Raw genomic sequence first — 23921 nt, forward strand, 5'->3', positions numbered from 1 at the left:
AGTCGTGTGTGCCGCTCTGCTGCCTTTGTCTTTTTATCGCAAAGATACTACAGCTCCAAAATCGGCTCCTGCTTGCCGCTGCTGCTTTTGCGAACTCGATTCTTTATCGTGCATTGCTGACAACCCTGTTTCATCCTCACCACCATCCTCGTGATCCCGCAAAATCCGCATCCAACGAACAACTTGCTATTGTCTTCCGTTGCAAGTTCGACCTCGATCTCTACTGCCAACGCGCACACGCACATACATACCAACCTTTGCACCAAGCTTATCCCAGCACCCCAACGCTTTTTCCGCCAAGATGGTAAGTGCAACTCTATACGAAACCGAGCAACTCGAACACCGGGCAGTGTCGGAGCTGTTGTCATCCAACTGACGGTCGGTGGCGCTTCTGGATGTGCGGCTCTCGATTGTATTCGCCGGAGCCGAATGGCTTTTCTTTCCATGGCAAACGATGTACTGACGAAAACTTGAACTGCTCTTCGTTTTTCCTCGCCGCACGCCCACTTCTGCACACGCTTCTGCAACATCCTTTCAATTCATCTCGATGGACAATCCTGCTTTTCGACTGCATCTTATGACAGGGTTCCTGCTTTTCGAGTCCCTCCGATGGGAAAAAGATGAAGCGCACCGATACCAACCCGGGCAAGAACAACACCGAGCTGCACCGCACCACCTCGTCCTACCAGGGCTCCGTCGCTGACGGCATGCGCTACTCGGACCGCGCCGCCAACGCCGAGCGTGATCGCCTTACCGCCTCGCAGCTTCACAAGTCCAAGACGCTCGAGGAGAGGATTAGGCAGGCAGAGCGTGAGAACTCCGCAAGGAATTAGGTAGAAATCCGCCAAACCTAGGTCTCTTTTACCTCCTTCCTCGACGTCCCGAATTGATTCAAAGCGTTTGACGAACGATCAAGTCTTGTTCCCCCTCATGATATCCCCCAATCGGCCAGCTCGCTCCTCCGTTGTACATGCTTAATCCCCCCTTCTTGCGCCCTCAGAAATTCAATGTTCTTTTTCGATTCTGTTTTACCGCTCATCGTGCAGACGATGGGGATGTGTGTAGGATTGTGTGTGGGGCAGGCTGTCACTTGGAAGCGACGTCGATGATGATCTTCCCAACAAACTTGCCCGACCCTTGGGCGCGGAACGCATCCTTGGCATGCTCGAACGGGAACACCTGCTCATCGATGACCAACGGGGCCAGCACGTTCTCGTGCGCCCTTCCAGCTTCGACTTTGCGCTGTACATCCTCATGCGCGTCCACATGCGCGTCCAGATATTGTTGGAACAGCTGGTAGCTTCCGCACATGACCCCGCGCAGCTGGGCCTGCGAGTAGAGCACAGCTTTGGCGACGTCTGGTAGCGCTTGTTCAGCCTGCTGAGTGGAGGAAGGGGGTTTGTAGTCGTCCATGTAGCCGACGATCCAGATGGAACCGTAGGATTTGGTGGCGAGCAGCGCACGGGTGAGGGTGGTGCCGCCGGCGATGTCGATCGTGTGGTCGACGCCTTGGGAGCGCGCAGTGAGCGAGCGAACGGTTTGCCACCATCGCTTGTCTGTGCTGTAGTTGATACAGTCGTTTGCGTGGACGCCGAGCTTCTGGACTAGGCGGAGCTTCTCGTCCGAGCTCGAGATGACGATGGGTCGGGCCCCGCAGGCAAGCGCTAGCTGGAGCGCTGCGATGCTTACCCCTCCCGTGCCTTCCACCAACAACGTCTGCCCCGGCTGCAACGTCCTATCAGACCCAAACAGGCAGTGGAACGCCGTGAGCCCGGCAACGGGCAGGCTCGCCGCTTGCCGATAGTCCAGATGGTCAGGTATCGGCAGCACATTGTACTGGTCCAGCACTACGTGCTTTGCTAGCACACCGTCGATTCCACCTCCAAGCGCCCGCGTTTGCATGTCGTTGCCAATCTCTCCGTGTTTCCAGTCGGCAGTGAGATGGGTGACCACTCGGGCACCAACGCCGACAGTTGAGACAGCGGATCCTATGGCCACGACCTTGCCAGCGCCATCAGAAACCGGGATCAGGCCGCTAGGAGGAGACGTTGGGGCTGGGTACGTACCCGTTGCGACTGTCGATAGCGAACAGGGCACCGTCAGTCTCATCTGACGTATACGAGGAGCATAGGAGGAATAGGAGGGTTCGGTGCTGGTGTTGGTGATGGCGGCGGTCTGAACTCACTCTGATAGTCCCTAGCGTTGAGTGACACGGCATGGATCTCAACCAGCACCTGTGTTGGCTCCAACTGCGAAGGCAGCGGAACATCCTGCACCTCGAGTCCATCGAAGCTCTTGTCAAACGACGCCAGCTTATACGCTTGAGTGCTTCGTGGAATGGCCATTTTGAACGAGTGTCTTGTCCCTTTTTGGTGATGGTAGTGTCACCGGGAGCAAGTCAACTGGATCATGCAAAGATGAGCTAGAACGCCCGTTCACTCGGCCACAACAACCTCGTCGAACACACCACTGACATTTCTCCAACCAGTCAAGAAGCGAAGAAATGTGCATTGCCGTAGAGCAAGATGACTTCACCCGCCCGAAATTTGCCCTTAAAAATTGAGGACGCTTAAATCACACATTCAAAGCCGCGATCGGCTGCGACATTGCACCATTCGGTGCAAGCCACCTACCTCTTCTCATAAACTGAAGCACAGACGAGGCCAAGCTCATGCTTTGGAATCGCGCAAGTATCCCTGGTTTAAAAAAAACTAAAAGATGAGGGTATTCGAAAGAGTAGGGGTTGGGGACCATCACTGGCCAGCCGCACCTCCGCGGCCGCCACGGGCTGCACCTCGAGAGGGAGCAGCACCGTGACCACGGCCGGCACCACCTCGTCCACCGCGACCACGAGGACCATGTCCACCAGTCTGGGCGGCAGCGGTAGCAGGAACCGCGGGCTGCTGGGGAGCGTTGGGAGCCGCATGCAGGCGAGGGGGTCGAGCGCCACCACGTGCAGGCCCATGGCCATGACCGTGCCCGTGACCATTGGTGGGCGGGCGGATACCCAGAGCAGCCATAATGGGGTTGATCTCTTCCACCTGGTTTGTCGAAGTCGCCGCGCGCGTGGGCTTGTGCGCACCGCTAGCGACGCCGGAGAAGGCCACGTCCTGCGAAACAGGAGCATGGCGCTGCTGAGGACGCTGCAAGATCTGTGTGCTACCACCTCGGCCATTCTGCGCAGCTGCGCTGGGAGTGAAGGCGTTGGGCGGGCGGTACGATGTATTACCCGCTCCGTAGCCTTGGACGCCATTGCCGTTGCCGTTGCTCTGCGCACTTCCTGAGCCTCCGATCGGTCCAAGCGTCCTTTCGAGCGCGCTGCCGACCGAGGCGCTGGTGTCACCGTCACCACTGGTGCCGGCACACACAAATTGTGGCTGCGTCAGGTTGAGCACGCTGACGAACGACACGGTGGCACCCTTGTAAGGAGCACATCGATCACCGAGCGTGGTGCCGCTGAGGAAGGGCACGTCAAAGACCACTTCGAGCGAGTCGCTGTTGATACCGATCACGACACCGCGCGCTGAGAGCGGCACGTTGCCGCTGTCCTGCACCATGATGACACGGTCGCCGAGCTCGAACCTCTGCGCCTGCAGACGGAAAGGAGCGTGACGAGGCTTGAGGAGCGCGGTACGAGGAATACCCTTGATAAAGACGCGCTTGACCTGGCTGGCGGCGCCGATGGCCGTGCGCGTGTCGACAAGTCGCGAGGTGAAGGCTTCGATGTTCTGCACCGTTTCCTTAGACAGTTGCTCGGCGTAGAGCGGCACTGTCTCGAGGTCGCGAACGCCCTTGGCCTTGATCCAGTCCTTGAGCTGCGCCATCTTCTGGTCGACGACCGACTGGTCCCAGATCTGGGAGGCACGCGTGATGTCGACGCCAGATTTGTGGCCGAGCATGGCCGGGATCTCGGGGAAGAGCTGCACGTACTCTTTGACGAGCTCGACAGCCTTCTCGGAGAATTCCCATCCAGCCAGCTTGCGCGAGTAGCCGAGCACCTTTTCGCCCTTGGCCTCGAACTTGAGTCGGAGACCCACGTTGACCTTCTGATCCTTCCAGGCGAGCATCATGCTCGAGGTCAGCTTGGAAAGGGCGAGGGAAGTGATGCCGCACTTTTTGGCGACCTGGTAGGAGGGGTAGTAGTTGACGCGAGCGCGCTTACTAACGAGGTCGCGCAGATACGCGTTCTCCTTCGCCTGATTGGGGAAGAAAGCGACCTCGATGGCGAGCGAGGCGTCGGTGCTGCCGACGACATGGGCGGGGGTACCATAGGCATTGGCGCCGAGGAAGAAGACTTTGGTCTTGTCCGGATACTCTTCGCGGATGGGCTTGGCGGGGGATTCGAGGAACCGAGCATCGTCGTGGACAACGTTGGTCACGATCACCTGCACGGCCTGGTCAACCTCCTTCTTGGAGGTCTCTTCGTAGTCCTTGATGAAGGCGCCGTCGTCGAGACGCTTCAGACCCTTGAGCGGACGGATGTGAACCAGGATGTCGACGTCGCCGATAAGCACACCCATACGCTTGCTATAGTGGTACTCGGCACGCTCGGCCTTCCTCTGGAAATCGCTGAGGGTGGCGCCTTGGTGAGCGTGGGCGATGATCTTCTGGTGGCCACCAACCAGGCCCATCTCGTAGCGGAAAAGGTTATCCGAAACACCGACCACAAGGCCTTCGGTGATGAAAGGCCAGTTGAAGAAAGCACGCTTGCCGATCATGGCCTCTGCGATGGCTTCGGTCTTGGCATCTTCGTAAGCATTCTCGATGGTGACGACCATGCTGACACCTTTGGACTCGGACTGGAAGATGTTGACTCCGTGGTGGCCCAGACGACCATAGTGAGGAAGCGTCTTGAGCGAGGGGAAACCAGCCAAAGCGCGAACACCGAGCTCGACGCCCTTGGGCAGGCCCTTGACAAGGTGGAGACCGTCGAGCGTGGGGAGGTCAAAGTTGTTGACGCGGGCTCGGCAGTGCACGAGGTCAGGAAAGGTGCCGGGAAGACTCGAGGGGAAGAAGACTTCTTCGTTCTCGTTGTAGGTGAACTCGCGGCTGTGACCAAAACCGTTGCGCTTTCGCTCTTCGATGCCCAGGTACACTTCACGCTTGTCGAGAGCGTCGAGCAGGCGTTTCTCGTCAATGAAGGGGATCTTGACGACGGCTTCCCAGTCTTGCTTCTTGCCGTTGAGATCGGCCTCAAAGTTGGTGGGATAGAAATCGATGATGGGCGAGTTGGGGTCGGTCATGAGGTCGCGGAAGGCAGTGGGAATGTGCTGGTTGCTAAGCGCGGGCAGTACACCCATGAGCTGGTCAAAGGGACGGAAGGGCTTGCCAAGCTCGAACTCGAACTTCATCTGACCAGCATTCTTGAGATCCGAGATCTTGGGAGCGTAGTGGTAGTCGTAGAACCAGCCCCACGAAGCGACACCATCGTAGTAGTAGTGGAGCACCCACTGGAGGCCCTCGATGTAGCGGAAAGCGAGCTTGGACATGGCTTCGTCGTCATTGTAGTCAATCTCGAGCTTTTCCTTGTAATAGTCCTTCTTCCATGCGGTCATTTGTGTTGCGAGACGCTGTTTGTAGTCCTCCTCGGGGTCGACATCGTCATCGCTCGCAGCGTCGACCTTGGCCTTGAGGTAGCGTCCCAAGACGCGATCGACCGCAGCGTCGGCTTCTGACTTGGCGGCAGGGGCCTTGATGCCAGCTGCCTCGTCGGCGGCGGCCTCGTCCGAGCTTCCATCAGAGTCGTCGCCATCCTCGTCGGAAGGACCGTCGTCGCTGTCATCGTCTTCAGCGGCAATTGCGGGGAAGGAGAGAGTGATAGCAGGCAATTGGGAAGCAGGGTTGATCTTGTTGAAAGAGGCACGCAGCTTTAGACTGGACGCGAGATCCTCGAGGAAGCGCTTGTCCTTGTTGGGGAGGTCCGCGGGCACCAGAAGCTCCTTGGGAGCGCCAGCGGGGTCGTAGCGTCGTGCCATGACGAAGGCGTGCACTTTATCAAAGAGGTCACGCTGCGATTTGGTGAGCACAAGGCCTCCCTTGGCTTTGGCTTGGGTGATGGCCTTCTTCTTCTTCGAGACTTTGGCCTTGTGTGTGGCGGTTTCGCCATAGTCGCGCTCGAACTGCTCCATCTCGAAGGTGCAAAGCTCTGAGAGGACCAGCTCGAGACGGTCGGTACGCAGCGTGCCGCTCTCGTTAAGATAGCCGCCAGCGGCGGGGAGGATCTGCTTGTAAATGTTGAAGAGCAGATCCATGGCGCCTTCGTTAATGTGAAGGCCGGGGAGATGGGGCAGGAAATCGTTTCCCACAAAGATGTTGAGCAGAATGAAATCGTCAATGATCCTTTCAAAGTCGTAAGCGAAAGGAAGGGACGAGCGAAGATCCTGAAACTCGAGATCGAGATACTCTCGGAACAGCGAGAGGTGGAGAAGGAAGAAGTTTTGCGACTCGAGGCTGCCCTTGGACTTGCGACGAGGGCCAAACTGGACCTCTTCACGGAGCAAACAAAAGTGAGGGTCGTGGCTGAGCAAGCCCAGCATGATGAGGTCGGCGTCAAGACCGTAGAGACAGTGGCGGACGTTGGGGTTGTAGGTGGGCTGTGCTTTGGAGAGACGAATGTACTCCATGATCTTGTGCTCACCCTCACCAGGCACATCGTGACCCGAGAGGATGACCTGCACATTGCGCCAGTCGGCGTCTTCGGTGATCTTCTTGGCGATGAAATATTCGAGCTGTTGCGAGAGCTTGGCCATGAAGGGGGTTCCTGGGGTGATGCAGTTGGAGTCAAAGGCCTCTTCCTCGGGTAAAACCTCGCCGCGACGTTCAGCCTTTTCCTTGATCTCCTTGGCCTCCTTGGCGGTTCGGAAACGACGGGAGCGCTGCTGGTTCATCTTTGCTCGGGGTGCGACGCCGTCGACGGCGAGGAAGAAGACCTTCTTGGGCTTGATCTTGTGGAAGAGATGCTCTATATATGCAAAGACAGCTAAAAATATTTGTGTCTCCGTGATACGGAAAGATGCATCGTTGTCGTTGGGGTGGGAGCAATTGTGGATGATGCCGTTCATGTCGAGGTAAAGGTTGTCGAACTCCGGGATCTTGTTCTCTTCAATGAGCTGACTGATGAGCGGATAGCGCTCCGACATGAAGCGGAAGAACTTGGGGATACCCATGATTGCAAGTTTCGAGGATGCTCAGCGGCCTTAGCAAGCGAGGGAAGCAAACGAAAGGGGGTGTTCGGGGACGAAAGAAGGTCGCGGACCTTGCGTGCGGAACGGCAACGGGAGGAGCAAACGGGCGAAAGCTTTGAGAATCGTATAGGACGAAGAAAGAGTTGCGTAGCCTGTTGCACGAGTGAGTGAACCGTGTTGAAGAGATGCAAATGTGGTTGGCGAGAAGCGAACTGGAAGAAAGGCTGGAGTCGGACCGAAAGAAAAGAGAGCAGAGATGTCTGAAGCAAAAGATCGAAAGAGAATCGAACAAAGAGACACAAAGCTGCTAGACGGAGGCGAGAAGCCGATGAGGAGAAGAAGGAAGGCAGGAACGACAGAACTGGGGTTGAGATGATGGCTTTGCCTGTGCCTGTGTGCCGCGCTCAAAGTCACCGGCAAGCTTGCCCGCCACTCAATATTCGCGCTCAAGTCAAGTCGTACTCGCGCCTTTGCAGAAAAGCGCAGCAAGGCATAGCAGTGTTTAACTCTAACAAGCCCAAATCGATTTTTGGTGATCGGTTCACTTGACGGCTTGTCCGAGGCGTGTTCTTCCTCCACATTGCTATAGCCTGAAGCATGCATTCTCTCAGCGATTCGGTCTTAACATAGTCATAGGTGGCTGGGCCATCGTCTTCACGTCGGATCATGGGACATTGACTTTCCTCTGTGAGCTTACTTCATCCGTCGAGTCAGTATCGGCGGTGAACGGTGAAGAAGGTGTTGGTTCAAAAAGACGTCGGTCGAATCAAATGCTAGTCAGGACGGTCCCCATGTTGCTGCAAGTTGCGGTCGTTCGACTGAGCCCAAAATCGCGACTCAGGACAGAAAGAAGCAAATTAGCCACGCAATTCGCCGGGGCTGGCTGGCTGGCTGGCTGGCTGCACACCTCTCCATTCGGATGAGCAAAGCGGCTTCGTAATTAACTCCTGATCCTGCCTCTCGGACCCCTTCCGAACCTTTCCTTCTGGTGATCACGCACTCTTCCACCACCTCTCCTACTTCCTCTTCCTCTTCCATTTCTTCTTCTGCTTCCACTAGCATCCGTTATCTCAAGTATTTTCGTTCAGCAGCGTCCATCGCTCGCTCCAAGTGTCCCCTCGATCGCACTCGCAGGTCTACCGATCGTTACCGGACCGCCAGCCACTTCTTCCGCTTCAATGATCCCCTCGCAAAGGTACGCGGCTGGCAACGCCGCTCGCTGGCGCACCTCGGCTCCCAATGTCGCCACCATGAGCTCACGGCGCCTTACTTCTTTCTCATCGAGTGCTGCTGCGACCGCGCGCAAGCCGACGGCGTCTCGTTTCGCCCATGCTCGGATACCCCTTACTGTCGACGCCAATATCAATGCGACCGCCACTTCTCTTACTTCCATCCCCGCGCGCTCCTTGTTTACCTCGTCACCTCAGTATCTTCCCAGAGTGAAGAAGCTGGATCGAATGCTCAAGGAGGGTGAGGAACAGGAGGGCGAGGAACACGAGGTCGAAAACGAGCAAGAACATCGCAAGGAACCAGAAGAGTCGGAAGCCAAGGCCGAGTCTTCCAGCTCCTCCTCCTCTTCGGGCGCCAAATCTGTTACAGGCGGTGCACCAGCTTCTGGCTCTGGTGCAAGTGGTTCTGGCTCGGGCTCGGGTTCAGGCTCAGGCTCTGGCTCCAACTCCATCGCTCGCTCTACGGTGCCATCGGTCTATCCCCAAGTTCTTGCCCTTCCTATCACTCGACGTCCACTCTTTCCCGGATTCTACAAGGCGGTTGTCATCAAGAACCAGGCCGTCTGCGCTGCGATCAAAGAGTCGCTTAAGCGTGGCCAGCCTTACATTGGCGCCTTCTTGCTAAAGGACGAGGAGGAAGATGCCGACGTTATCACCGATCTCAGTAAAGTCCACAAGGTTGGTGTCTTTGCTCAGGTCACCAGCCTCTTCCCCGTTCAGGGCAGCGGCCAGACCGGCGGAGGTAAGAAGGGTAAAGACGGCGAGGACAAGTCCGACGAAGAAGAGGGCATCACCGCTGTCCTCTATCCACACCGTCGCATTTGCATCGACGAACTCATCACCCCCACTGGTCAGACCATCCCGTCGCCACCACCGGGCAGCGAAGGCGCCGGCCCTGCCAACCCTATCAGTGACGAGGCAGCCAATGAAGCCGTCAAGGCTGCTTCCATCGCCAAGGTGCACGAGATCCAGCAAGAGGCACGAGACGACGGCGTCTTGCCCGAAGTAAACGACGCTTCCGCCGCCAATCTCCAGCAAAACGCACCTCCCTCAGCGCCCACAGCTGTCGATGGACAGCCTGAAGCTGAAAGCGAAACCGCACCCGCCGACGGGCAAGATATGCCATCGCATTCGGCGCCGTTCCAGACCTCGTTCCTCCAGGACTACGCCGTCTCGCTCGTCAACGTCACCAACCTGGCTCCCGCCCCTTACGACAAGCGCAACGACCAGTACATTCGTGCCGTCATGTCCGAACTCATCAGCGTCTTCAAGGACATTGCACAGCTCAACCCGCTCTTCCGCGACCAGATCGCCAACTTTTCCATTTCGCAGGGCGCAGGCAACGTCTTTGAGGAGCCCGAGAAGCTCGCCGACTTTGCTGCTGCCGTCTCCACCGGCGAGGTCGGTGAGCTGCAAGCCGTTCTCGAGGCTCTCGACATCCGCGAGCGTCTCCAGAAGGCGCTGGTGGTGCTCAAGAAGGAGCTCATGAACGCACAACTTCAGAGCAAGATCAGCAAGGACGTCGAGTCCAAGATCCAGAAGCGTCAGCGCGAGTACTACCTCATGGAGCAGCTCAAGGGCATCAAGAAGGAGCTCGGCATCGAGAGCGATGGCAAGGACAAGATGGTCGAAAAGTTCCGCGAGAAGGCCGGCGAGCTCAACATGCCGGAAGCCGTTCGCAAGGTGTTTGACGAGGAGCTCAACAAGCTCCAGACGCTCGAGCCTGCCGCCAGCGAGTTCAACGTTACTCGCGGCTACCTCGATTGGCTCACCAATATTCCCTGGGGCGTCCATTCGCCCGAAAACTACTCGATTTCCAACGCTACCGGCGTCCTCGACGAAGACCACTACGGTCTTTCGGATGTCAAGGACCGTATCCTCGAGTTCCTCGCCGTCGGCAAGCTCAAGGGCACCGTCGAGGGAAAGATTATCTGCTTGGTTGGTCCGCCCGGTGTCGGTAAGACGTCGATTGGCAAGTCGATTGCACGCGCTGTCGAGCGCCAGTTCTTCCGCTTCAGTGTCGGAGGTCTCAGCGATGTTGCCGAGATCAAGGGTCACCGAAGGACCTACGTCGGCGCTATGCCAGGCAAGGCCATCCAGGCACTTAAGAAGGTCGGCACCGAAAATCCGCTTATTCTTATCGATGAAGTCGACAAGATCGGACGAGGTCACAATGGCGACCCGTCGTCGGCTCTGCTCGAGATGCTCGACCCGGAGCAGAACGGCTCCTTCTTGGATCACTACATGGATGTTCCCGTCGACCTTTCGCGCGTCCTGTTCGTCTGCACCGCCAACACACTCGAGACCATCCCGCAGCCGCTACTCGACCGAATGGAGGTGATGGAAGTTTCGTCGTACACCGCCGACGAGAAGCGACACATTGCTCGAGGCTACTTGGCTCCCCAGGCCAAGGAAGCTTCGGGTCTGCAGGATGCCAACATCGAGCTTCCAGATGAGACGATCGATTTCCTGATCAAGCATCACGCGCGCGAGAGCGGTGTCCGAGGTCTTCGCAAGCTACTCGAGAAGGTCTACCGAAAGATCGCTTTCGAGATCGTTAAGCAGCACGGCGAGTCAGTGTTTCCCGAGCCTCAGGAGGGTGAATTGGCGAGCGCCAAGACGGAAGCCGCATCCGCTGTCTCGGCGGGCGCTGCTGACAGCTCTACTCAGTCGGTGACTCCACCGGCTGTGGATGGTCAGCAGCCAGCAGAAAGCAAAGAGACGCCATCGCCCTTCACAGAGCCCTCTGCTTCGTCGAGCCAGGCCGAGACCTCACCTGACAGCCAGCCCAAGCAGGACGGCAAGGTGCTGGGCAAGGAAGCCGCGCCGCCCGAGGCACCTGCCAAGGTGACGACCGAGAAGCGTCAACCCATGGCTGTGCCTAAGGATGTCAAGGTGGTTATTACCATCGACAGCTTGCGCAAGTATCTTGGACCTCCCGTGTATCACAAGGACCGTTTGTACACGAGCGCCATGCCCGCAGGTGTGTCGACGGGTCTTGGGTACTTGGGGAACGGCTCCGGCTCGCTGATGCCCATCGAGACGACCATCATGCCGGGCAAGGGAGGCTTGCAGTTGACAGGTAAGCTCGGTGACGTGATCAAGGAATCGGCTTCGATCGCACTATCGTGGATGAAGACGAATGCGTTTGAGCTCGGCATCGTTAAGGATGCCAAGGACCAGCTGCTGGAGAACAAGGATGTGCACTTGCACATGCCCGAGGGTGCCATCGGTAAAGAGGGTCCTTCGGCTGGTGTCGCGTTCACCGTCTCTCTCACTTCGCTGCTGACCAACCGATCCGTAGCACCGACGCTGGCCATGACGGGTGAAGTATCGCTCCGTGGAATGGTGCTGCCCGTGGGCGGGTTGAAGGAGAAGCTGCTGGCTGCGCACCGAGCTGGTATCACCAAAGTGATCCTGCCCGCGCAGAACCAGCCCAACGTCGAGGCGGATGTACCCAAGGCCGTGCTCGACGACCTCGAGGTGCACTATGTGAACAACGTATGGAGCGCTCTCAACCATGCATTTGGAGAAGGGCCCTGGTCGACGAGAGCGAAGGAGATGGAGGAGCTGGAACGTCAGGAGTCGATTGTGCCGCCGGCCATTCCGAAGAAGACGTTCAAGGAGGATGATGGGGCTAGCCAGGATCAGCCGGTAAATTAGTCGCTGCAACACCACTGCAAAATGCAGTAAAAATTCCCACCGCTCTCGCCTTCCTGCGCTACAGCCATCCATGTAAGACTCTGCATAACAAAAGAGAATAATTTTGAGGCTAAACGTAAAGTGCCATTGCGATTGTGTGCGTGAGCGAAACGTTCAATGTGACGGACACGCTTTGGAATATGGAACTCGCTTGCGGGCATGGAGGATTCACAGCGGGTGGAGTGATCTACGATCGAGGGCACGTGCAGCGCTGATCTTGAGGGACGTTGGCAAAGACGGCGTCGATGTGTCTGCCACACCCGCGCCAAGTGGTCTTGCCGCACTTGTCGCCTATATTACAGTACAAGATCGAGGGTGTCAGGACGAGTTCGCGAAAGCGGGAGGAGGGGAAAGTGAGAGGAGGGTACGTACAAGTGACGGCCATGCAGGAGTTGACCATCTTGTCGGTGGAGGAAGGGCGAAGGGTAAAAGCCATGTTGTCTGAAAGCGGGTGTGAGATAACAGAGGAGGCGAGGTGGTAGATGATGGATGGCGTTGGGGAAGGATGTCGTTCGACTCGATGCGCAGCTGAATAGTAGTTTGTCCGTCACCGACCGATAGTGCGGAAGCGCACCGGCCAATACTTCGGCTTTAGAGTTCCGCTCTCGCCCCGTTGTTGCTCAATTTCAGTTTTTGCGTCCAGGGTTCAAGGAAAATATTCTTTGCAGCTTTTCGAGGTTACACCGTCACTACTTGCCACTGCATCTCCTCCACCATCACCATCGCACAGCCACGCCAATCGCATCAGCAAGCGCTAATTGCAAGCATCTCGAAAGCATCGATCTCGCTCGTTCATCCCCCAAGTCGAACAATCATCTTGTCTCTAGCAACAGTCACGATGGTAGCCAAATCAACGTGCCCCACCTCAGCGGCTTCTTCATCAAAACCCAAATCATCCGTCCGAGCATCCTCGGCATCCTCACTACCAACGTCAAAAGCCACAACGTCACTCGTCCAATCAAGCGCCAAAAAGTCGCTCAAAAAGAACACGGCAAGCAAGAAGAAATCCAACAAGTTTCGCGACTCGGAGAAACGCGAGCGTCTCGATGGGCAGACAACTGCGCTACTTGCTCAAGCGGACTCTGATGTGAGGGGAAGCGGAAGCAGTGATGGGAAAGCGGACCCGTTCTCGTATGGCGTCTCGTCGAGAGAGGACCAGCGGAGAACGAGGAGGCAGGTAGACGAGGCGGCCTTGGCGCTAGATATGTTGATGAAGTCGTGAATTCCCTGCTGGAGGAACTCAAACGCCGCATTGTGCTCTTTGTTGAGAATGCGTCTGGCAAAGTTAGAAGCTGCCATTGCTACTGTATCCCCTTTTTTAAACATTGTCCCGTCTCATCGTATACCCACATCCTCCATTCATAGCATTTCATTCAGTTTCAATTGCATCTCATCATCGTCGTCCATCACAGCCATTCACTGCAACCTCTCATGTCCAGCTTCAGCTCTGGACTGACTGTTGGAGATGTCAAGACGAGATCGCAGGGGAGACCTGTCTTCTCGAGCTGATTGTCGAGGCTTCCAAAACAGATTTTAGTGTTAGCTCCTTTGGGCAAACAGGTGTGAGAAATTCGAACTTTCTTCGGCACTCGGGTCATCGAGGAAAGAAGAAACGCAAAAAACGGGCAGAGCCAAGAATTCCATGCCTGCCCAACCACTCTCTGCCTTCTTCTGACTGCCACCATCTCCAACCTGTTCGCCATCACACGCACCTCTTCCACATTCTACTCACTCTAACCCGCAGTTCGTCCCACTTGGAATCTCACGTTCCTGACTCACTGCGACGACGTGATCAGACTCACAATCTCCCATATAGCGAATCACGCAGCATAAACACACTGCCGCAAGATGGTCGTGCGACTGCGCCTTAGCCGCAAGGGCACGCGCAACAACCCGTTCTACCACGTCGTGGCGATCAACGATTCCAAGCCGCGTGATGCACGTCCTATCGAGAAGCTGGGGGAGTTCGACCCTGTGCCGCGCGCGCCTTCTGCGGCACGGCTACCGACGCCGTTCCTCGGCAGCAGCAGCAGCAAGAAAGCGCACGCCGCGCCCGGGCACGGCGCACTCATGACGTCCGGCCTCCCCCCCACCGCACCGACATCAGTAGAGGGTAAGCAGCAAGAGGAGGGGTTGAAGCAGAAGAGACTCGAGTGGAACGAAGACAGGATCAAGCATTGGTTGAAACTAGGCGCGCAGCCGAGCAAGCCCGTGGCGAGGCTGTTGGACAGGGCGGGGCTTGTGCCCGAGGGGGTGCATTACAAGGGCATCTACCGGCCGCCGCCCGTGGAGCACCTGGTAAAAGAGGCACGCGAAGCGGCGGTCAAGAAGGCCAGCTCATAGGTTTCGCGGGTTAGCAAGCCATTGTCCATGTTGTGGTAATGCACTTGCGTTTCGGATACACACTCCAAGCTTGCACTCTTGGCCGAGCAGACCTCGCTCGTTTGGGCTGCACTGAAGCGCAAGAGAATCGCGTTGAGAACTCGACTTGTACATGGAGCTTCGGAAGAGGCTCCAGCCTGCTGCCTGTGTGTGTCCATGCTCGACGTTGAAATTGTGGACTTCCGCCCCGCGAACGTTTCAGCTCTGCTCTCTCTCCTGCTCTTCCACCCTTCCATCCCCGCACCACACGTCCCAATTGCCCTCGGCATCACGCCAAGCTTTCATTCAAGTTACACACACAGTCACAATTCTCTCTCTCTCTTTCTCTCTCTCACACACACACACACCAGCAAGATCGACAGAACAAAGAAACGTGAGATGCATACAACAAACCAAGACACGCGGGGGGTATGTACAAGCAAAGAAGCTGCCAGCCAAGTAGAAACACCAAAAAGCCAGGGTCAGGCCTACTCCAATCGAAGCCAGGGCCCAACATCGACTCGGAAAGTCGTGTCAGGAGCTACTGAGAAGGCTCAGCGCCTAATCGCGGGACTGGTTGTTCAAGATGCGCAGAACGCTGATGAACAGGTTGACAATGTCCAGATACAGACTGATGTTGGCGAGCACCCACTCCTCTGCGCTGAGCCTGCGCTGGATGAGCCAGGTGTCGTAGACGATGTAGAGACTGAAGATGACGCAGCCGGCACCGGCCATGATCAAGTCGAACGTCTGGTTGTAGGGCAGGAACACACCCACAAAGCCGACGCCGACGAGCACCATGAGTCCGCCGAAGAGCCAGCCGCCCATACTGCTAAAGTCCCACTTGCTCTGCAGCGTAAAGAGCGTCAGTCCGAAGAACGTGAATGCCGTGATCACCATGGCTTGCAGCACGATCTTCTGGTCGACGTACGTGATCACTGTTCCCAGCGACAACGACTCCAGCACCGTGAACAATCCCAGCAGAATGATGTTGGTGGGGTGAGAGTGGCGTTTGAAGTAGAGCACGCCCATGGTGATAAGGCTGCCGACCATGGGGACGATGAACGACCACTGGTTGCGCTGCACCCACGCCGCCACGCCTTGCGTCGTCATGAGCGCCGCAATCACGGTCGTTCCGAGGATCTGGAAGAAGAGCACGCTGTACACCTTGCGCAGGAACATGGCACGGATCTCGGGAGATGACTGCTCGACTGTCACACCGAACTTGAAATCGTCCGGATCGCCTTCCTCGTCGACATTGCGCGGGATCGTGCTGGTTTCGGCTGCTCCGTACGATGGAGCTGGCGTTTCGTGCTGCGGTACCGCGGTGTAGCCTTTGGGTGCCGTGTACGACGGCGGTGCTGCAGGGTAGTTGGAAGATGACATCTTGAAGAGGTATGGATGCGCAGCGATGAGGTTGAAAGCGTATGGTGGTTGATGGGGATGGATGGCGAAGGCAGAGGCCTGAGCCACGTTGAAATGGCAAATATGTGGAGCGGAAATCGGCTTGCGGGTCAAGCGGCGGCGGCTGCGTCACAGCGCGCGCGCCTTCCCTTTTTTAGTCGGGCTGAGTAAACGCACACACAGCCCCACGTTTTCACCAAAAAAAGAAACCGTGGCTGCTCGAGAAGCTGCTAGAATTCCACATCCTCACCATGTACACGCCTGACCAACACACTACACACTTGCTTTGCACGATGTACAAACTGGCACTTCAGATTGCGCAAGACCATCATATTGACCGAGCCTTTTTTTGGTACAGATTCAAACGAGAGAGGGTTTCTTCTTTCCGTCAACGAAGACCAACGAGCAAAGCTAGCATGAGGCGATGAAGGGGAGAATTGTTCTGGGATGGGTGATATTTCCGATTTGTTTTGATCGAGTGTGATTCGACTTCTTTGTCATCTTCAGTGTCACAGGGGCGCGGCGACACAAGATCCCACATTCTGGCATCCAGGCTCTAGTGGTAGACCGACTTGAACTTGCTGATGGGAGGACGGGGCAGCAAGCCACCGTGCGACTTGACACCGTTGATACGGTGGTAAGCGTTCAGGTTCTTGTGCAGCGTAAACTGGAAGACCGAGCTACCGCCCTCACGAGCAACGATGACACTCGACCACAGGAAAAAGCTCCAGATGCGGTACATGCGGTCGCCGTACTTGGCCACCACCTTGTCCTTGTTGGCTTCCCAGTTCTGGGCCCATCGCAGGATGGTCGCCGAGTAGTGGACACCCGCGACATCCACCGAGCGGATCTCGAAACCGGCCTTCTCGAGGTGCGAGACGACCCAGCCGAGCGAGCAACTCGCATCGGCACCGGGGAAGACGTACTTGTTCATGAACAGACCCCACTGGAGATCGTGGAACTGCCACGTAGGTCGGAACCCGGCGACCTGGAACACGAAGACTCCATCGTCGTCCAGCAAGTTGTACACATCCGAGAGGAACTTGTCGTAGTGTCGGATGCCCACGTGCTCGGCCATCTCGAGCGAGATGATCTTGGTGTAGTGGCCCGGCTGCACGGGGATATCGCGGTAGTCGAGGTTCAAGATGCGCGCCTGGCTCGAGTCGATGCCGTTCTTCTTGAGACGGTCGTTTCCGAATCGCGTCTGGGTCTTTGCCAGGGTGACACCGGTCACGTCGCATCCGTAATTGACAGCGGCAAACGTAGCAAAGGTACCCCAGCCACATCCGATGTCGAGCACGCGGTCCTCTTTCTGCAGATCGAGCTTGGAGCAGACGAGGTTGAGCTTGTTGTCCTGCAGTTCTTCGAGCGTCTCGGCCTTGTTGGCGTCCGAGATGATACCCGAGGTGTAGATCATCTGCGGGCCGAGGAACCACTCGTAGAAGTCGTCGCCTCGGTCGTAGTTGTCCTGGATTTGCGTCTGGTCCTGCTTGGCGGTGTGCATGAGAACATCGGGGATGAAGTTGAAAAAGACGTGCTCGAACAGGGGCCAGGTGAACTGCATCGAAGCCCAGTCCCATCGGTACTCGAGCAGCTCGTTGAGCGGCAGCTTAGGCTCAATCTTGCCGGCAAAGTAGGCGTCGTGGAACGTCTGGTAGGGGATCTTCTTGTCGCCGTGGTACTTCTTGCGCAGCTCAGGGTCCTTGATCTCCATGTAGAATTCGAGCGGCTTCCCGGGGAGCGTGACCTTTTCGTTCTTGCGGGGGCCATAGGTGGACATGACAGTCCAGTACCCGACAGCGACGGGAGCGCCAAAGAGGGCGCAGAGCAGGAGGTAGCTGAACCATCCGAACCACTGCGGGTTGACAAAGGGGATGAGACGGAGCACGACAGCGGGGGTGAAGAAGATGAGTAGAGCCAAATGGATGTTGTTGAACGAGCCGTTGCCTTCAGCGGGGAGAGGAGCGTTGGCGATGGCGGGGTAGTTGGTCAGCTTGACCTTGCCTCCAGGAGCGTACTTGACGGAAGCATCGCCATTGGCAGCAGCGGCAGCAACACCGGGGGAGCTGTTGCCGAGCTTGAGGCTCGAGCCATTGGCAGCAGCAGCAGAAGGGGCAGCGGAGTTAGCGGCCTGGTCGCGAGGAACGGCGATGGCAGCAGCCGGGGCAGAGTCAACAATCCGGGGGCTCAAGCTGGAGGAAGAGACATCGTGAGGGAGATCGACGGTCTCGGTGACGCCATGCGAGTCGAAGGAGAGGTTCTTGGTGAGACGCTCGTAAGCTTCCGCGGCTGGGTCCGTCATCTTGAAGGAGCCCTACAATCGCAACGAAGGCAGGAAGGAGCGGGATGGAGGAGGGGGGAGGGAGCAAAGGAGGGAGTGAGAAGGGAGAAAGGGTAAGAGGGCCGGCGCAAATCAGAGTGTCGGAAACGATACGTCTCCAAGGAATAATGTGATCCGAGCGAGCGAGCGCGAAAGCGGAATGAAAAAAAAGAAGAAAGCTGCCGAGGCAATTGGAGCGTGCGTGCACGGTTGACAGCGATCACATCACAGAGTAACAGAGCTGCAGGTCGTTTAGCAGTGGAAAACAGACTTGGATAAGACTAACAGAGCCAAGCGCTTTGACACCAGCAGGCCAGCCAGCAAGCATCAGAGAAAATGCATCTCCTCCCGTGCTGCTGCTGCTGCTGCTCAAGTCCAACACCGCGCGCCAGTTCTTCTCGCTTCATTTTTCTGCTTTTCTCCTGAGAAAAAGACGCGAGCTTTGGCACGCCAGAATCGATGAAACCTCACAGAGGGATCCAGCGCACTGCCCCGTCCCGAGCTTATCCATTTCGATCGTCAGCGTCGACACACTTGTTATGATGAGAGGGTAGCACTGTCGAGATTCAAAGGCGCAGCAGTCATGAGTTGGCGTCATAGAAAGAAGGCATGCAATGCGGTTCCGAACAAGCAGCACGAGCAGAACCTGAGAAGTCGACTATCCACTCACTGCTGGAGCTCCGCATCTCTGTAGCGATTATGCTTTCTATCGACGGTCCAATCAACAGCAGTCACCAATCACGTCGTTGGTTGGGTGGCGCAGCACGAAACTAATATTTTGATTATGTTAGAGTGATGGCTGACTGCTGCCGATAGAGTCCCGATTCTTCCTTGCCAAGAGCGATGCGCGACAAGGTCCAAGACGGAACTGGCGGACCGGTCGTGCAGCTTTGGAAGCGTCGATGTGCTTTCCCCGCGGGCAGCAGCAGCTCTTTGTTCGACTCTACCCTACACCGGCAGCCTTTTTCTTTGCGTGTATCACACACTTCGTATCCGGAACACTTTGCAATTCATAACCTACTCGCGCCCTGACGGGCTGAATCGAGTCGTTGCGATCCACCTGTGTGGGAGTGTGTCAATCACTGGGCTGGTGGGAACGGCGCTGATATATCTTTCGCCTATCATAATCGGCACATGTTTCAATCAGGCTCAAGAAAGCGAAGACCGCGATGCCTCCCCCCGTGAGAAGCAGTGGCTCTTGGCATTTTCGTTGCTGCTGTAGGATTAGGACGCAGACGATTTCTGACCTGGTTATGTTTGGGTGTGGCCAGCCAGTGCAGTGTCAAGCTCAGGGCGCAAAGGGACATTTTGTGTGATGCTCTTCTGTGTTAAGGAACAACAACGGCCGACGTTTTCAAACCGTCGGATGGAGAGAGGCGTTCCCCCACGTTCATTCAATCGACCAGAAGAGAGAGAGAGAGAGAGACAGACAGACACAAGCTTCAATTTTTACCCTCGCTCCCCGCGCTACTTAGTGTCTGTCTCTTGAACATTAACCCCACTTGATCTGCCTTGCTGTAGAGTGAGCGAGCGAGTGGTAGGGCCAATTTCCTCGCCGGCCATTTGAGGCTTCTCCGCTCGTACAATATGCAGAGACCAGTCCGGCCTTGCTTATAATACCACACACTCCACTTCTCAGAAGATTCTTAGTTCCTTCCTTTCCTACTTCTTCTCGTTGCTATACAACTCCTCTTGCTGTAGTCCTATCCCATCGACCTCTTGGAACCGCCTTCCTATCATTCACAATCATGTCCAAGCCCCAGGTTCTCATTTGCGGCACCATCGTCCATGCTCACGACGAGCTCAAGAACGATCTTGGCTCGGTAGCAGAGATCCTTGTAAGTTCGACCAAAAGCACACCAGCGCGTCCACATGACAAACTCGCTGACTTCTCCTCCTTCCTTCTGCCAACAAACAGCAACTGGACACTTCCTCGCGAGCCGAGTTCTTCCAGGCCTGCGCGTCCGGCGGCAAGTACTCCAACATTGTGGCCATCTACCGTCACAATGATTCGGCAGACAAGATCGGCGTGTTTGACGCTGAACTCGTCAACCAGCTCCCCGCCTCGCTCAAGTCCATCTGCCACAACGGTGCCGGCTACGACCAGATCGATGTGCACGCTGCCAAGGCGCGCGGCATCACCGTCTCGCACACGCCTGCTGCTGTCGACGATGCTACGGCGGACACGGCCATGTTCCTGGTGTTGTCGAGCTTGCGCCAGTACTACCGTGCCGAGATCAACGCTCGCAGTGGCAAGTGGAAGTCTGGTCTGAAGCCCGCCCACGACCCTGAAGGCAAGACGCTGGGAATCATCGGAATGGGCGGCATCGGTTCGGCGCTCGCCAAGCGCGCCGCTGCGTTCGACATGAAGATCATCTACTACAACCGCAACCCCAACCCCAACGCCGATCCCTCGTACAAGTACATCTCGTCGCAACAGGAACTGCTCGCCCAGTCCGACGTCGTCTCGCTCAATCTGCCGCTCAACAAGCAGACCGAGAAGTCATTCGGAAAGGCCCAGTTCGACCAGATGAAGGACGGCGCCGTGCTGGTCAACACCGCCCGTGGCGGCGTCGTCGATGAAGAGGCCCTCATCGAGGCCCTCACGTCCGGAAAGCTCTCCAGTGCCGGCTTGGACGTCTACCCCGCCGAGCCCAAGATCGACGAGCGCCTCGTCAAGATGGACAACTGCATCCTCCTGCCCCACATGGGCACCGAGACGGTCGAAACACAAAAAAAGATGGAGGTCCAGGTGTTCGGCTCCATCAAGACCGCCCTCGAGACCGGAAAGCCGTCTTTTATCGTCAAGGAGCACAAGTGATCTGCGCTGCAATTCCGCACTCTTCTCATACTTTCCGCTCTCAATATACACTTCCAATACATCGATAGAGACACATCGTGTGAAAAGAGACCATGTCGTGATTGCTTTGCAGTGAAAAAACCCCCCCTACCCCCCCTAATTCTCCTTGTCTTCGCCGTCCAGCAGCAAAGACGGCTTTCGAGTAGCGCCGGTACCGGCACCAATATACACCGCCGAGGTGCGAGGTTTGAAGCCGAACCCACCTCCGCCGCTCGAGGATCCCGCACGCCCAGTCATGGACGGCCTGCGTGTGACCGGTATGCCGCCGGTCTTGGACGCAGAGACAGCCGAGACCTTGGCTGCAGGCACACCGCTGTTGCCCCTCGCCTCTGACAACGCCTCCACCTGGGCTGTCGTCGGTGGGACGCGTGCAGACCCGCCAACCGCGGTCGCCACAGTCGCTCTCGGCGTCACAAGGCCCGACGTTCGAGTAGCTGCGACACTACCGATCCGGCTCATACTTGCACGCGGCACCAACGTCCTCGGCCGCGCAACGCCAGTGGGGGTCTCACCCACATCGACGCTCGAGTTATCGAGTCCGTGCGGCTGCGATGCGCTTTTACGCAAACCTCCTGTGGCCAAAGGAGTGGCATTGGCGGCAACAGCGGCGGAGCGCGTGGTGGCAGTACGCGCAGTAGGGGTGGCCAGCGAGGCAGAACGCGCTGTAGCTGTGCGTGCGCTGGGCGTTCTAGTCAAAGCGACAGAAGAGCGTGCCGAAGCGGATGTGGTGGATGAGGCGGTGAGCGACGCACGTGGTCGTGGGATGGCCCCTACACCTGCAGTGCCCGCAGTCGCAGGAGCAGAAGCACGCGGAGTCGGGAGCACACCGCTGCTCCGACTGGTCAACGAGGCGCGTGGCTTCGGAATGGTCCTCGAAGCGGCAGTTGGGGTCTTCATACCTGGAGAGCTGCCTGCTGTCGTGGCCGGGGTAGACGCAGTCCGACTACGTCCCGGTGTTGCGGGCCCGAGGGAAGGAACAGGCGGGATAGGGTGTGCTTGCACGACAGCAGCGGACGCTAGCGATTCCCTTCGACGTGCTGGGCCGGAGACGGGAGGGCGTGTGGTGGTGAAAGTGCTCTTGCGTCTGCTTCGCATGGGAGTCTTTGCTTCGCTGCCTGGATCGATGCTGCTGAGCTGCGCGGAGGAGGCGAGTGAAGAGGAGGATGAATGGGATGACAAGCCGCTCGAGGCGCTTCCTGAGCGAGATAGGGCTGGTTCTGGTTTGGCTGCCGCCGCTGCTGCGCCTGACGCTCGAGGCTGGAGCAACCTCGACCCAGCTCTCGGTGTCACGAGCGAAGTGCGTGGAGCACTGCGCGAGACTGGCTTTGTGACGGTCGAAGGAGCGGCAGAGGGGCGAGTGACGGTGGATATGGCAGTCCTGGCGGAGGCTAAGCCTCTACTGGGAGTCTTGTCCACAACCTGTCTGCCGACCAGCGCCTTGCGTGCAGCCTCGGTCGCCCATTTCTGCATGTTCTTCGTATCCCTCTCAAAGTCTTCCTCCTCCTCCTCATCGTCGTCATCGTCATCGCTGCTGCCTAGTCTGGCTTGCTGTCTCTTTGGTTGTATGTTCGCTTTCTCCGCGCCCTTTTTCGGAGACCGCGATTGCGAGATGGAGAACGAGTTGTTTCCGAACAGCAAAGACGCCTCTCCGCTTTCATCCATGAGGTTGCCAGCAATGATGCTCGAGTTGCCGATAAAGCTACCCGTGAGATTCAACTCGATCGTGTCGTCACCAGCCGCGTTCTTGATTACCTTTCCAATACCGAGCCCCCTCAGACCCAACGTATTGCTCCTCCTACTCGGCGTGCCCGGTTTGATCTCGGGAACATCGTCCTCCGGAACCATACTGCATCTCGGCTTGGCTTTGTATGCTCCATACTTGGCAGGCGAGCTTCTCCTCGTTGTGCCAGCAGCACCGACGGAGGCCGAGACAGAAGAAGAAGACTTGATCCTTGCCTTGGCGCTCGACACGTCGAAACTATCATCGATGGTGACGTCTGCAGCTGTGTTGGCAGCAGCAACGAGGAAGCTGGCGTCCTGGTTGAAGAGCAGCTCTTGTGTCCCCGTCGTGTCGAGGTTCAGGGTGAGATCAGAGAGCTTTGCACTCGGGCTGCTCGAAGAAGCCAGCATCGAAGGTCGCATTCTAGGAGGCTTACCTGCAGTGGATGACGAGGCCGGAGCCGGCGAAAGCGGGGTCGTCGCATTGCTGGTTCTAGTATCAGTCAGCTGCAGCCCCTTGCCAGGTGAAGAAGAGGAGCTGATAATGACGGGCCGGCGCAAGGGAGAGTCACGATTGTAAGGTCGAGGAGAGGCCGGATCGGTGGATCCGATCTTGGAAGGGGAGGTGGTGGGAGAGCTGGGCTTGGTAAACAGCGACGGCGCGATATCGCGAGAAACCTGTTTAGATGGAGATGAGAGAACGCTACTTCCCGAAGCCTTGCGTGGTGATTTGGAAGGGGAGGTCGGAGGTGGCATCTTGATCGAGTCAAACATGGCTGCCAATGCAGCTTTCTCAGGCGACATTGGCTTTGTTTCGATGCTGAACGATCGCTTCTGTTCGGGGGATTGCAGCCCCGAGAGCATGACGCCTTCGAGAGTGCCTGACTGAACATTTTCTTGAACGATAGCGGCGGTGGTGCTGGGATGCTCTAGCGCATCGGATTGGCCGATGGCTGACGCTGCGACACTCGCTTGCGCCGGCATCAATTGCACCAGTGACCCGTCCGGGCTGACTGGCAACTGAACCGACGCAGCGCCGTCAAAAGAATCTTCAAGCGCCATCTCCAAATGTTTGGTAGCGATCCGGAAGCTGGTGTAGAGTGTATTCGAGTGAAGAGGTGGATGGTGTTAATTGATACGGG

General features: G+C 57.1%; 9 protein-coding genes across 9 annotated transcripts; 4 read left to right on the top strand and 5 right to left on the bottom strand.

Moving 5' to 3' along the window:
• Nucleotides 1-301: 301 nt before the first annotated feature.
• EX895_006112 (uncharacterized protein) lies at nucleotides 302-833 on the top strand (the record flags this gene model as incomplete). The annotated part of the gene is made up of 2 exons (XM_029886704.1): nucleotides 302-304; nucleotides 585-833. 2 exons carry the CDS (start codon nucleotides 302-304, stop codon nucleotides 831-833), a joined length of 252 nt encoding a protein of 83 aa, XP_029737017.1.
• A 253-nt stretch (nucleotides 834-1086) lies between these two features.
• Nucleotides 1087-2345, bottom strand: EX895_006113 (uncharacterized protein; the record flags this gene model as incomplete). Its single annotated transcript, XM_029886705.1, has 2 exons — nucleotides 1087-2075; nucleotides 2186-2345. The coding sequence occupies 2 exons, from the start codon at nucleotides 2343-2345 to the stop codon at nucleotides 1087-1089; spliced, it is 1149 nt and encodes a 382-aa protein (XP_029737018.1).
• A 408-nt stretch (nucleotides 2346-2753) lies between these two features.
• EX895_006114 (uncharacterized protein) lies at nucleotides 2754-7166 on the bottom strand (the record flags this gene model as incomplete). The annotated part of the gene is made up of 1 exon (XM_029886706.1): nucleotides 2754-7166. One exon carries the CDS (start codon nucleotides 7164-7166, stop codon nucleotides 2754-2756), a length of 4413 nt encoding a protein of 1470 aa, XP_029737019.1.
• Nucleotides 7167-8434: 1268 nt separating this feature from the next.
• EX895_006115 (uncharacterized protein) lies at nucleotides 8435-12076 on the top strand (the record flags this gene model as incomplete). The annotated part of the gene is made up of 1 exon (XM_029886707.1): nucleotides 8435-12076. The coding sequence occupies one exon, from the start codon at nucleotides 8435-8437 to the stop codon at nucleotides 12074-12076; it is 3642 nt and encodes a 1213-aa protein (XP_029737020.1).
• A 1887-nt stretch (nucleotides 12077-13963) lies between these two features.
• EX895_006116 (uncharacterized protein) lies at nucleotides 13964-14458 on the top strand (the record flags this gene model as incomplete). The annotated part of the gene is made up of 1 exon (XM_029886708.1): nucleotides 13964-14458. One exon carries the CDS (start codon nucleotides 13964-13966, stop codon nucleotides 14456-14458), a length of 495 nt encoding a protein of 164 aa, XP_029737021.1.
• Nucleotides 14459-15037: 579 nt separating this feature from the next.
• Nucleotides 15038-15862, bottom strand: EX895_006117 (uncharacterized protein; the record flags this gene model as incomplete). The annotated part of the gene is made up of 1 exon (XM_029886709.1): nucleotides 15038-15862. One exon carries the CDS (start codon nucleotides 15860-15862, stop codon nucleotides 15038-15040), a length of 825 nt encoding a protein of 274 aa, XP_029737022.1.
• Nucleotides 15863-16436: 574 nt separating this feature from the next.
• On the bottom strand, nucleotides 16437-18182 carry EX895_006118 (uncharacterized protein; the record flags this gene model as incomplete). Its single annotated transcript, XM_029886710.1, has 1 exon — nucleotides 16437-18182. The coding sequence occupies one exon, from the start codon at nucleotides 18180-18182 to the stop codon at nucleotides 16437-16439; it is 1746 nt and encodes a 581-aa protein (XP_029737023.1).
• Nucleotides 18183-19948: 1766 nt separating this feature from the next.
• On the top strand, nucleotides 19949-21021 carry EX895_006119 (uncharacterized protein; the record flags this gene model as incomplete). Its single annotated transcript, XM_029886711.1, has 2 exons — nucleotides 19949-20038; nucleotides 20119-21021. 2 exons carry the CDS (start codon nucleotides 19949-19951, stop codon nucleotides 21019-21021), a joined length of 993 nt encoding a protein of 330 aa, XP_029737024.1.
• A 135-nt stretch (nucleotides 21022-21156) lies between these two features.
• On the bottom strand, nucleotides 21157-23841 carry EX895_006120 (uncharacterized protein; the record flags this gene model as incomplete). The annotated part of the gene is made up of 1 exon (XM_029886712.1): nucleotides 21157-23841. The coding sequence occupies one exon, from the start codon at nucleotides 23839-23841 to the stop codon at nucleotides 21157-21159; it is 2685 nt and encodes an 894-aa protein (XP_029737025.1).
• Between the last annotated feature and the right edge of the window lie 80 nt (nucleotides 23842-23921).

The sequence above is a fragment of the Sporisorium graminicola genome, chromosome SGRAM_8 (genome assembly GCF_005498985.1).
Source record: "Sporisorium graminicola strain CBS 10092 chromosome SGRAM_8, whole genome shotgun sequence".
Classification (NCBI taxonomy): domain Eukaryota; kingdom Fungi; phylum Basidiomycota; class Ustilaginomycetes; order Ustilaginales; family Ustilaginaceae; genus Sporisorium; species Sporisorium graminicola.